General features: G+C 33.3%; 1 protein-coding gene across 5 annotated transcripts in view; it reads right to left on the bottom strand.

The window, feature by feature from the left end:
- EHBP1 (EH domain binding protein 1) overlaps window positions 1-12,859 on the bottom strand; it is a 500,368-nt gene that overhangs the window by 207,774 nt on the left and 279,735 nt on the right. For all 5 annotated transcript variants that reach the window (XM_082643305.1, XM_082643308.1, XM_082643304.1 and 2 more), the window contains 2 exons: window positions 3,071-3,252; window positions 363-502 (listed from right to left, as the gene is read on the bottom strand). In XM_082643305.1, the coding sequence (XP_082499431.1) occupies window positions 363-502; window positions 3,071-3,252 (322 nt within the window). The remainder of the gene's footprint in view (window positions 1-362; window positions 503-3,070; window positions 3,253-12,859) is intronic.

Raw genomic sequence — 12,859 nt, 5'->3', positions numbered from 1 at the left:
AAGGTAGCCAATGCATCTTCTCATCTTACCCTTAAGACAGATTTTTACTTAAAGAGGGTTCATCCATACATTGACAAAATAAGTATGAACATCTTTAGGCTACTTTATACTATAATCAGTAGTTCCAATAAAGTTTGATGCTTTCTTGACTAGCCTTGGACTTGATCTTAAACTGCTAAAATCTGTTATTTCCATCAGCACGTAAAGTTTCCAGAGAGCTAAATGGTATATTATATTAGGAAGCCTTGGGAAAGAAACAATACCTTGTTAGTGGAATTGTTTTTTCCTGGGAAACAAGAATGAGTTTTTCAACTCTGCAAAAAAAACAGATAAATTTTTAGTTTAATGCAAATAACACCAACCTGTAATTTTTGCTGCCTTTTCCTCTTGGTTCACTCGGTTCTCATCATCATCTTCGTTATCTTCCTCAAAGTCATCTAAATTGCCAATGTCAGCTTGCTTCATACTCATTAAACTAGCCAAACTTTGCATGTCTTCATCCCTGTGTCAATGATAATACACAATTTATTAAATGACATTACCTTAAAAAGGGTTGTTTCTTAAGAAAATAATATTAATACATTTCTTCTTTCTAAACATTAACAAGACTTTTTAAACAGTTATACAAAACTACTGAGCAATCTAAATATTCATTCATTAATTTTTAAATGGCACATTTAATTAATAGAAAGCAAACAGGATTAAAACTAACTGGTTAGGAGTTAGTTTAATTCTGTGCTGCAGATCTAAAATTTTCTTCATGGAATTAAAGTATGGTTTTCTGATCATGAAGTCTGGAAACAAAAACTTGTTTCATAAAACAGTGGGACAGTTTGCAAATCAGATGAGATCTAGACTTTAAAAATATTCAAGTTTGCAGAAGGAATTAGAATAGAAATTCTTAATCTGAAGTCCATGAACCCTTTAGGTTTTGTGGGTAGGAATAAAAAGAAGTGGTAAACCCCTGTAAATTATATTTAAATCTTGTTTAACTGTGCATTTTTCTCAAAGGAGTTAAAACTGCCCTAAAGTTAAAAAACTACAGTAATTGAACTAGCACCCAAAAGCCTAGCCTTTTTAAGAATTACAGGATAGAAAATGACTTGTGTTAGTTAAATACCATACATTTGAAAAAATATAAAAACGTTTTTATATCTTGAAGTATTTTAAGTATAAATTTATAAAGTTTACATTAAATACTCTAAATGTTAAATAATTTAAGTTTTCTTGACCTATTATTTTACTTTAAATTTCAAATAAACTATAGTGAATGAAACATATTTCTAACATGATACATACAAACTAAATTTCAATCTGCTATACTTCCCCCAAATTCAGAAAACTGAATGAAAACACTGTTTCTCATGTTTTTACCACAATAAAATAAAAACAAAACAAAACCACTGTTTCCTTTGTAAAGTAATGCTTGTTAACCTTCACTTCTAAATATGGTATGATTTTGCAGGCTAAACTGGTTTTTGAAATTCTTTGCATTGTATCTCATATAAGCTTAGAGTTAACAAAATTATTTCCTCCTTTTAAGACAAATTTAGTGGCACAAAGTCTGCATGGACAAAAGCAGTTGTATTACCTTATATGAATGCCTTACAAACTGCTTTCCCATCACCAGGGTATAATTTCAATATATAACAGTGTTCTTAAAATGTTAACTTGCTTAATTTTACCTCCTATATTTTCACCCTGAACATTTTTCTTTGGGAAAGGTGAGTAGGCAAGGAATGAGGAGATAGAGAGGTGGTTTAGGGTGTTCTGAGAGCATTCTCCACTCAAATTGAGACATTTAGTTTGACTGAATTTCCTCTCACCCAAATTCCAATGAATGGTGCTAAATCACTTACTGCTTCTGCCCAGCGGAAAGGAGTCCACCTTCAAAAGATCTTCTCTGACTTTTTCTCTCTTCTTTCTGTGTTTCCTTTCCTTTCATTTTGGCTTGAACTTCAGAGTAAGGTCTTTATTTTAAACTTTTCAATATTTAAAGTCTACAATTTAAAGTCCTGAGATGAAAGACTAATTGCTTCCATCCTGCACTGTCCCTCCACCACACTCACATAGAAGCCAACTTTCTAGAGAAGAGGCTTACTGTTATCTACCAAGTCATTTGTTGCCCTGTAGATGAGTGCCAAACATCTCTTTTTGACTGACGCACAGAATCCAGTCTAATCAGTCAAGTAGACATGGCCAATTATAGTAACCACATTCCACTAGGTCAAACACATTCAGAACTGTGATGCAGATTAGACTGAAATGTTCATAGCTGCCTTCTTCCTAACACCTTTTAAGTCTCAGGCACAGAATTTCCATTTCTCCTCTCACTGATCTTCCACTCCAAGTAGATGCTAACCCTTTCATTACACCCAAAACTTGCACTTACCATTGATATGACTGTATGGAACAACTAAGATAAATGTTACTAATTTTTTCCTGTTCTAGGTATGTTTACCTCTTTTTAACCAGTTAGAATTTTACTCTTTTAGGAGACTAGAACTGGGTGTAGGAGTTATCTTTGTGCAATGCCAATTCAGTGCTTAAGAAGTGATATTTGAAAAAGATAATGGTCATAGCAAACTGGTTATGTAACTGTACTGTACCTTCCTATACAAGTTTTGGAAGGCTGAGCCAAAGAATATGCATTGGCAAAAGTTCCTTTAATTCTTTCATTCCTCTTATCCTAAACTTTTCATTTTGGCTTCCTCTCATGCCTCAGCTGCATCAAACAGCTCTACAAATTGAACTGTGGACTTCAGAGTACAACTACTTACACTGAAGACACTGAAATATAAAACAGACCCTTATGATAACCTATAATATACAATTTAAATTTTTGAAAATTGCTAGTCACTTTTATATTATTGATCATTCTCTAGAGTTGAAAGAGACTATAAATAACAAGGAGTACGTCTAATTCAGCCTCTGAAACAAAGAATTGGCCGGAATGATTGGTATGCGGTAGGATATTCTCAACTGTTAACAGTTTACTGAGTCAAAAGCTATTTACCTACCGTGTTTTAAAACATAGTCTAAAGCAGCTTATTTGATAAAAGAAACTTACGTGGCTTTTCCTTCTCGAAGGAAAATGCAAGATAATGAAAACTGAAGAGTGGCAGATACAACTTTTTTAGACAATGGCTTGAATTTTAACTTGACATCAGTCTGAGTTGGCATTGGGCTTGCATACTGTTTCATGTTGATGCTGGTGGTAGCAAGAGCTTTCCTTCGACCAGAAGGGGATTCCTGGAAGGTAAAAAATCATTATGTAATTTGGAGTTATTTACTTTACAGCCAAATATTTTTGAATGTTCTTTTAATAATATGATTAAATAGCAGTTAAGATTTCCCTTTCCAATGAATTCCTATAACATAATATTGAAAAAAATTGTAATAAGGTTATATCACAACTTTCATATCTTTAAGTAAGTAAGGCAGATAGAAAATTGGAGAGAGCTGACTCAGAGAAATAAGGGAAGACTAGAACAATCCTAAATATCTCAGGAAAGGAAAAGCAAGGAATGCAAACTAGGCCAGAAAGTCTCCAGGTATCCTGTAAAAAGAGGATCTAGCACAAGGCTAGGTATCAAAAGTACTCAACAATTGTTTTCCTTACTTTAATTATATTTAATGTACCCTAGCGATATCTCTTCTTTCTGAACAACCAGTTTCTTATAGAACCCCAGCCTCTGTGGCATTCTACCTCATTTTTTTTGCAGTCTCTGAATTCTATCTATCCTGCACTTTGAGACTTAATTCTTCCCAGGGCCTCTTCTGCTCACTCCAGTCTAAAGTCCTTTCTTCCTTCCCTAAGATCACATAAATCAAGTTAGAAAGAATTGGGTTCTCTGATCCTATGCCTGTGGTGGACACTGCTAATCGACCCCAGCAGATCTCAAGTCTTCTCCACACAGCTCTTGCCAATTCACTAGAAATGGAACACAAAATGAAACCTATCTGCTATCAAAGATGTTTAACATTCCATTAATAAGCTATCTCATTTCAAAATTATCCTTTATAGCATAATAGCCTAGGAAAATAATGAAAACAGAACAGCAAAATAATGACTGGGCATTAACTATGTATAAGACATGGTGTCAATTCTGGAAAGATATGAAGATGAATAAGACATAACCCCTGACTATGTATTCTAATGGTAGGGGGAAATCCTAGATAAAGGGTAATTTATAAATAATGTAAACCCAAAGTCATATACCAGCAATCCTTGGGCTTTACTGGTCTGAGAGTTCAGACCTAAAATAAAACCTAATTTCCAAGCAGTGTGACCTTGAGTAAGTCAGTAAACTTGAGCCTTGGTAATCTTCCCTATAAAATAAGGAGACCAAATAGATATCCATTCAAACTCTACAATGGCTTTCTATAAAATTACTCAATTTTCCAACCAAGGCAGGAAAAACTACCATTAACTTCTGAATTATTATTTAATAAATCCTTATTTGTCCTATGATTGACAAACTTGCCTAAAATAAGGATATACTAATTTAATCAAAATATTAAAATGGCCTTTTTTAAAAAAAAAATGACATTTCTGCCAGCAGAACAAGTAAAAATGTAACGTAGCATCCCTAAAGAATACCTTGTTTTAAAATGTGGTCTTATCTGTCAGATTATGCACAGCAATATTATACAGAACTATTAGTGCATGTAGATACTTTATGAATGAATTTCAAAAATGCATCAAGCACTTGAGAAGGATTTAAGCCCTCTCAGAAGAAATACTTAAGAATATGCAAATACCCTCAACTGAATCAAGTTGAACAGATGTGACTACCCCAAACAATACAAGTGTTCTTTCCCTGGTCGCTACTGTCAATCAAAGAATAAGATTAAGGTCCAAGGTTCTGACAATGTGTAAAATGAAAAAGTACGATCAGGGAGTATCAATTTATTACACTGATATGAACAATAATCTCTTATTGTACCTTTAGAATAGCTAACAACTACTACATAAAATATAGGATTTAAAGCCTCTGTTTTGAAAGCATGACATACAAATTGCTACATATTATTTTCAGATTTGTTAAATCTGTTTCACAAAATATGACATTGATCCCTTAAGAGTAATTATTTAATTTTATAACCAAGTAATCAAACTATAAAAATTAAGATAACTTGGAAATGAGCATAATTTTGAAAACCTTGTTTAAGGATGATTCCTGCAAAATCTAGAGTTTTGATGATTAACATTCTGTCAATTTCATTTTTAAGGTTAAAAATTACGTAGAAAGGTTTTCTGCTGAACTCAGAGAGTTTTAAAGTATTTGGTATATTGGTATCTCTGAAACAAAAGGAAATGAAAGCTACTAAATTCTGAACACAATAGAATTAGCTGTACCACTTAATTAAGCAATTACTTGCTCAGCAACAATGAAAATGGCCCCTTGTAAGGTCTGAGCAGGTGAGCAGAATAGAGCTCTTTTGAGTCTACAACATCCATTTCTAACATTAACATAGGATCTCACTTAGAGTCTGTATCCTTGATGGGAAAAGGGGCCTAAATGATGTTTCTAGTAATTCTTTACCCAGCTCAGTCATTGTTTTCCTCTTTAAAATTAGCTAGTCATAGAAAATGCATTTTTTACAAGAACAATAATGAGAAAGACATAAGGATCTTTCATGGCTCTAACCCCAGCTCCATGAATCTTCACTGTTTATAACCATCAAGTTTATATATTTACCCACCCAAAATTGATATCATTTTTATCATCAGTTCTATAAAGAAGAATAAAATAACTGATTGCAGTGCTATATGTCTTTCATACACTTTAGTCCTTCCTTAAAACACCAGGGGTCAGCCTGGCAGAGAGAGTTTAGAGAGAATTATACTGTTGTCAAAGTCCTAATGTTATTTCATTTTGCATGAAGGTTGGATAAGAGGAGAGAAATAAAAGAAAGAAACAGTAAGAGGAACCCTTAGAGAAAGGACGTTAGATAACAGAAGTCAATGTTTACATATGTCTAAGACTAAGTTTCTGACTCTGGGCTCATGTTTATACCTCTGTTTGTATGTGAACCTGGCAGTATTCAGGGAATTACTTCAAAATCCCTAAAACAGAAGTTCTTAAACTTCAGTGCTTATTAAAAAACAAAAATAAAACTAAGAAAGTTTTAAATAGTTTAGATACCTGGATCTCACCCCTAGAGATCCTGAACTAGTAAAACTAGAGATGGGCTCAAGAATCTGCTGCATTTCTAAAAATAATAAGTACCCCCTCCTCCCAATTCCCATCCTGCCCCTCACATAAGCACACCCCTTCTACCAGGTGATTCTGATCCAGTTAATCGAAAATCACACTTTCAGAAATACTTCCCCTAAGGAAATTACTACATAAAAGAAATTTTAATCTCATTTTTCATAACTATTCTCTGTTATAAAGAAGACTTAGCCTATATATTTCCATTTCTTTGAAATCCACCTTATTACAGTTGTAACCAGACAAATCTGAATTAGAATGTAACACCAGCACTTATTCACTAGCTAATCTTTGGCATATTTCTTCACATATCTGAGCCTCAGCTTCACACTCTCAGACTGGCAAGTATTTTCAAATTTGGATAATACCAAGTGTTAATAAGGATGAGGGACAATGCAAACTCTCTTAACACTACTGCAGAGAGTTTTGATGGATACAGCCATTTTGGAAAACAATTTGACATTACCTTGTAAAGTTGAACAGATGAATACTTTACAACTCAGCAATAATTTCCATCCTAGAAATATGTCCTAAATAAATTCTTGCAGTAACATATGAAAATACCTAGTAGAGTTTTTAGCATATAGTAGGTATTTAATAAACAGTATTTATTATTAATATTTATGGACCAGAACATCTGGAAAGAACATCTCTTGTCTAAATTATTCAAGTTAGGGTCTTCGTACAGAATAGTTCATTATATAATGTTTCATTTATTATGTACCCCAAGATAAATACAATTAATATAATGCTTCTCCTATTAAAATATTTGACTGATTTTCTCTACCTATTAAAACATCAAATAAAATAAACCACCTGCTAGAAATTTAACTCTCTTTCTCCCATATTAAGAAAATTGGGGGTTGGGGGAAGGAGAGAAGGAGCTTACTTAGATTTTATCATTTTTCAGAGCTTTATTACATAGAATGTTCTAAAAAATTCTGTCATGTACTAATACCTTATTATCAGGTTTTTTATAACACACTGAAAATTAAACTAATGGCATTATCATTTGAGGTTTTTTTTTCTAACTGTGGAATACATCACACATACTAAAGTATAAAATATACAAGTACTACTTAATGAATAATGAAATGAACATCCTGTACCAACCATCCTGCTCAAGAAATAGAACAATACCAGTACCTTAAAATCTTCATTTTCCCTCTGAAATTGCATCCGTCCCATTCCCTCCTCCAAAGGTAACTAGACCCTGAATTTTGGGTTACTTCTTCCCTTCCCGTTTTCAAAAAAGGAATACTACCTATGTATGCATCCCTAAAGAGTACATTACTAATGAATGGATAAACAAGAAGTGGTATATCCATACATTGGAATATTCAGCCTTAAAAGGAATGAAATTCTGACACACGCTACATCATGAATGAACCCTGAGGACATTTTACTAAGTGAAATAAGCCAGACACAAAAGGACAGATATTGTATGATTCCACTTATATGAGAAATAGGTACATTTATAGAGACAGAAGGTAGAACAGAGACTACCAGGCAATGAGAGGAGGGGAGATGAAGAGTTATTGTTTAATGGGTAAAGAGTTTGTGTTTGGGATGATGAAAAAGTTCCAGAAACAGACAGTGGTAAAGGTCATACAATACTGTGAGTGTAGTTAATGCCACAAATTGCACACTTAAAAATATTGAAAACGGTACATTTTATGTTATGTATATTTTACTACAACAAAAAATGAAAAAAGAATATATTGTCTAGTTCTGCATGCTTTTTAACTTTTTATAATGAAACATTAACATTTTTGTAACTTGTTTCTTATGTTCATCACTAAGTTCTTGATATTTATTTATGTTGATGTGTACAGCTGTAATTCATTAAATTTCACTGCTCCTAGCATTCCATTACATGAATATTCTACAGTTTACCTATCCATTTTACTGTTGATGAACATGGTTGTTTGAGTTTTATTTATTTATATGGAATTATTAACAAAGCTATCAATATTCTTATGTCTATATCCTCATGCACAAATGCAAGAATTTGCCTAGGAAATATTTCTAGAATGGGTCATAGCATATGTACATGTTCAGCTTTACCAGAAAATGTCAAATTGTAATCCAAAGTGGCTTTATTAATTTACATTCCCTAAGTGTTTCCATTGTTCCACATTCATCAACACTTGGTATTTTCTTTTTCATTTTTGCCCACCTGAGATGATTAAATATTACCTCATTACAGTCTAAATTGCATTCCCCTGATTACTAACGCATCGAGTATCCTTTCATAGTTTATTGGTCACGTGTTTCCTCTTCTGTGAAATCTTTTGTACTTTTTCCTACCATGCTGTTTATCTTTTGATTATTAATTACATATGCATTCTGGTACTGAATCCATTGTCACTTATATGTGCTATAAACATCTTCTTCCAGTTTTTAGCTTGTATTTTCATTCCTTGTGGAATCTTTTGAATGAACCCAATTTCAAAGTCAACATTTTCCTTTATGGTTTGTGGTTTTGCATTTTGCTTGAGAAAATCTTCCCAGCCCTGAGGTCATAAAGCTTTCCTCCCACTCCTTCAAAACTTTTATACCTCTGCTTTTCATATTTAAGAGTCATTTCCATCTGGAATTAATTTTTGTGTACATTTTCAGATAGGGATCCAATTTCACTTTTTAAAAAATTATGGGTAAATAATTATCACAGCACTATTTATTAAATAGTCCACATATATCCATCCTTTCCCCCATCTACAATGCCCACTCTACCAAAAATCTGGTCTCAATATACAGGTCAATGATTTCTAATTTGGTACCACTAGCCAATTGTTCTAACCTCACAACAAGACAATATTGCCTTAACTACCAAAGTTTTATCTTTTGGGATAATTTAAGATTTTTTTAACCCTGAATCTATGGCAGATTAATGTGGTAAATTAGTAGATTTTCTAGAATTAAAGTAACTCCACATTCCTGGGAAACATTAAAAAAAAAACATCCAAAGTTACCTGAGCCTGTTTCCTTTTGGGAAAGGTTTCTAATTACTGATCTAATTTCTTTAATGATTACAGAGGTAGATGTACAATGTCTCCCTAAATCAGTTTAGATAAGTATTCTGCCAATATTTCAAATTTAGTAACATAAAACTATTAAAAATATTTTTTACTATTTTAATCTCTGCAGAATCTATCGTTTTGTACATTTCTTTATTCCCAGCACTGTTTGTGCCTTCTCACACTCTTTTGTTCCTAGATAATGCTTGTTATAAATTGTCTCTTTCATTGGGCGTTCCAAATCAATGACTTTTAGCTTTCTTGATTCTTTGGAGTGAATGTATATTTCTATTTCAGTAGTTTCTGCTGCTCTTTATTCCTCCTATTTTCCTTGGGTATATTCTGTTCTACCTCCTGAATTCTGAGCATTTCTTCTTTCCTGATGTAAGCATTTAAGACTATATATTTCTCTAAGCACCGCTTTAAATATGTCTCACATTTTTAGTATGAATTATTTTTGTTATTCTGTAAATACTTTCTAACCTTTCATTACAAGTTCTTTGACTAACAAGATGTTTATAAACTTTTTTCTTCTTTATGGAGTTTATCTACTTATCTTTATGTAATGATTACTATTTAATTGATTTAGGGTCACAGAATGTAATTTTTGTAATGTTAATCTTTCAAAATATATTAAGACAAGCTTTATAGCCTGACTCATGATCAGTTTTCATAATTGATCATGGGTCTTTAAAAGTATTTAACTGGTGTGCATGCACTGCTGTCTACTTTCACAACAGGATCATTTTTATGCAAAGTCACCTATCGCACCAAATCATGGTATTTCCTATGTGATAAGGACAAACAGAGCAGTAGAAATTTCAAATGTGAGGTTATGGGACATTTTCTAAAGGACACAAATCAAAAAATAAATAAGTGAAAGAATTGAAAAGCTGCTCACAGACTTCATCACAGGCTCCTCTTGCTCTTTCTGATATAACCTTTTATTTTAGGATTGTCTCTTGTAAATAGCATGCATCCAGAAAATTTCTGAATCCAGTCTGATAATCTGTCTTTTACTGGAGAGTTTAGACGAACGGTTCTCAAATGTTTTTATCTCAAGACCCTTTTACATGCTTTAATTGAGAACTACAAAGAGCTTTTGTTTATGTGGGTTATGCCTGTCAATATTTGCCCTATTAAAAAATACCAGAAATTTAGAAAATATTTCGTTCTTTCAAACATAACTAATAAACTCATACGTTAACATATTTTTATGAAGAATATATATACTTTCTTTTTTAAGACTATATTTTTAGAGCAGTTTGAGGTGTGCAACAAAACAGAGGGAGGTAAAGAGATTTCCCATAGATCTCCTGCTCCCACACATGCACAGCCTACCCCATTATCAATATCACTCACCAGAACGGTACACTGTTTACCACAGATAAACCTACACTGACATATCATAATCACCCAAAGTCCATAGTTTACTTTAGGGTTCACTTGTGGGCTGTACATTCTATTGGTTTGGATAGATTTTTAATGACATATACCCATCACTATGATATATAGGGTATTTCACTGCCCTTATCATCCTCTGTGTTCTGCCTATTCATCTCCTTCACACCCCACCACTAGCAACCACTGATCTTTTTACTGTCTCCACAGTTTTGCTTTTTCCAGAACATCAATTAGTTGGAATCATACAGTATATAGCCTTTTCAGATTGGCTTCTTTCATTCAGTAATATGCATTTAAGGCTCCTCCATGGCTTTTCTTTTTAACACTGAATAATATTCTATTGTCTGTATGTACCACAGTTTATCCATTCATCTACTGAAGAACATCTTGGTTGCTTCCAAGTTTTGGCAATTATGAATAAAGCTGCTATAAACATCCATGTGCAGGCTTTTGTGTGGACAATGGTTTTCATTTCCTTTGGGTAAATATCAAGGAGTGAGATGCTGGATCATATGGTAAGAGTATGTTTCATTTTGTAAGAAAGTGCCAAACTGTCCCAAAGTGGCTGTACCATTTTGCATTCCCACCAGCAATGCATGAGAGTTCCTGTTGCTCCACATCCTCTCCAGCATTGGGTGTTGTCAGTGTGATAGATTTTGGCCATTCTAAGAGGTGTGTGGTGTTATCTTGTTGTTTTAATTTGCATTTCCCTAATGACATATGATGTGGAGCTTTTTTTTCATATGCCTATTTGCCACCTGTATATCTTCTTTGGGGAGGTGCCTCTTAAGGTTTTTGCCCCATTTTTTAAATTGAGTTGTTTGTTTTCTTATTTGTTTCTTTGTATATTTTGGATAACAGTCCTTTATCAGATGTGTCTTTTGCAAATATTTTCTCCCTGTCTGTGGTTTGTCTTCTCATTCTTTAGCAAAACAAAAGCTTTCAATTTTGATGAAATCGAACTTACCCATTATTTTTTCATGGATCATACCTTTTGTGTGGTATCTAAAAAGGCGTCATCCTACCCAAGGTCATTCAGGTTTTGTCCTGTGTTATCTTCTCAGAGTTTTACAGTTTTGCATTCTACATTTAGGTCTATGATCCACTTTGAGTTAATTTGTGTGGAGGGTGTAAAGTCTCTGTCTAGATTCATCTTTGTGCAAGTGGATGTCCAGTTGTTCCAGCACCATTTGTTGAAAAGACTACCTTTGTTCCATTGTGTTGCTCCTTTGTCAAAGACCAGTTGACTATAGTTATGAGGGCCTCTTTCTGGGCTCTGGATTCTGTTCCATTATTTGTCTATTCTTTTGCCGATACCATACTGCCTTGATTACTATAGCTTTGTTTTAAGCCTTGAATTTAGGTAGTGTTGGTCCTCCAACATTGTTCTTCTCTTTTACTACCATGTTGGGTATCCTGGGTCTTTGCCTCCCCATAGAAACTTTAGAATCAGTTTGTTGATATCCATAATATAACTTGCTGAGATTTTCACTGGGATTGCACTGAATATATAGATCAAGTTGGAAAGAAGTGACATCTTGACAATATTGAGTCTCTCTATTCATGAACATGGAATATCTCTCAATTTATTTAGTTCTTTGATTCTGTTCATCAGAGTTTTGTAGTATTCCTCATATAGGTCTTGTACATATTTTGTTAGATTTATAGCTAAGTATTTCATTTTGGGGGGTGATAATATAAATGGAATTATGCTTTTAATTTCAAATTCCTCTTGTTCATTGTTGGTATATAGGAAAGCAAATGACTTTTGTATATAAACCTTGTATCCTGCAAACCTGCTATAATGACTCATTAGTTCTAGGAGGTTTTTTGTTGAGTCTTTCAGATTCCCTACATAGATAATCATGTATTCTGTGAACAAAGACAGTTTTATATTTTCCTTCCCAATCTGTATACTTTTAATTTCCTTTTCTTCTCTTATTGCATCAGCAAGGACTTCCAGTATGATGTTGGAAAGAAGTGGTGAAAGGGGACATCCTTGCCTTGTACCTCACCTTAGCGGAAAAGCTTTGAGTTTCTCACCATCAAGTATAATGTTAGCTATAGGGTTTTTGTAGATATTCTTTATTTAGTTTAAGAAGTTCCCCTCTATTTCTAGTTGGCTGAAGAGTGGTTTTGCATTTATATGGACATATTTCTTAACATAGGCTGATGGATTATGTCATGTGCTTTTCTGCATCTATTAATGGCTGA

The sequence above is a fragment of the Mesoplodon mirus genome, assembly GCF_964341445.2.
Source record: "Mesoplodon mirus genome assembly, chromosome: 14".
Lineage (NCBI taxonomy): Eukaryota > Metazoa > Chordata > Mammalia > Artiodactyla > Ziphiidae > Mesoplodon > Mesoplodon mirus.
The sequence above is the reverse complement of the archived record's forward strand: the minus strand, read 5'-3'. Positions and strand labels throughout refer to the sequence as shown.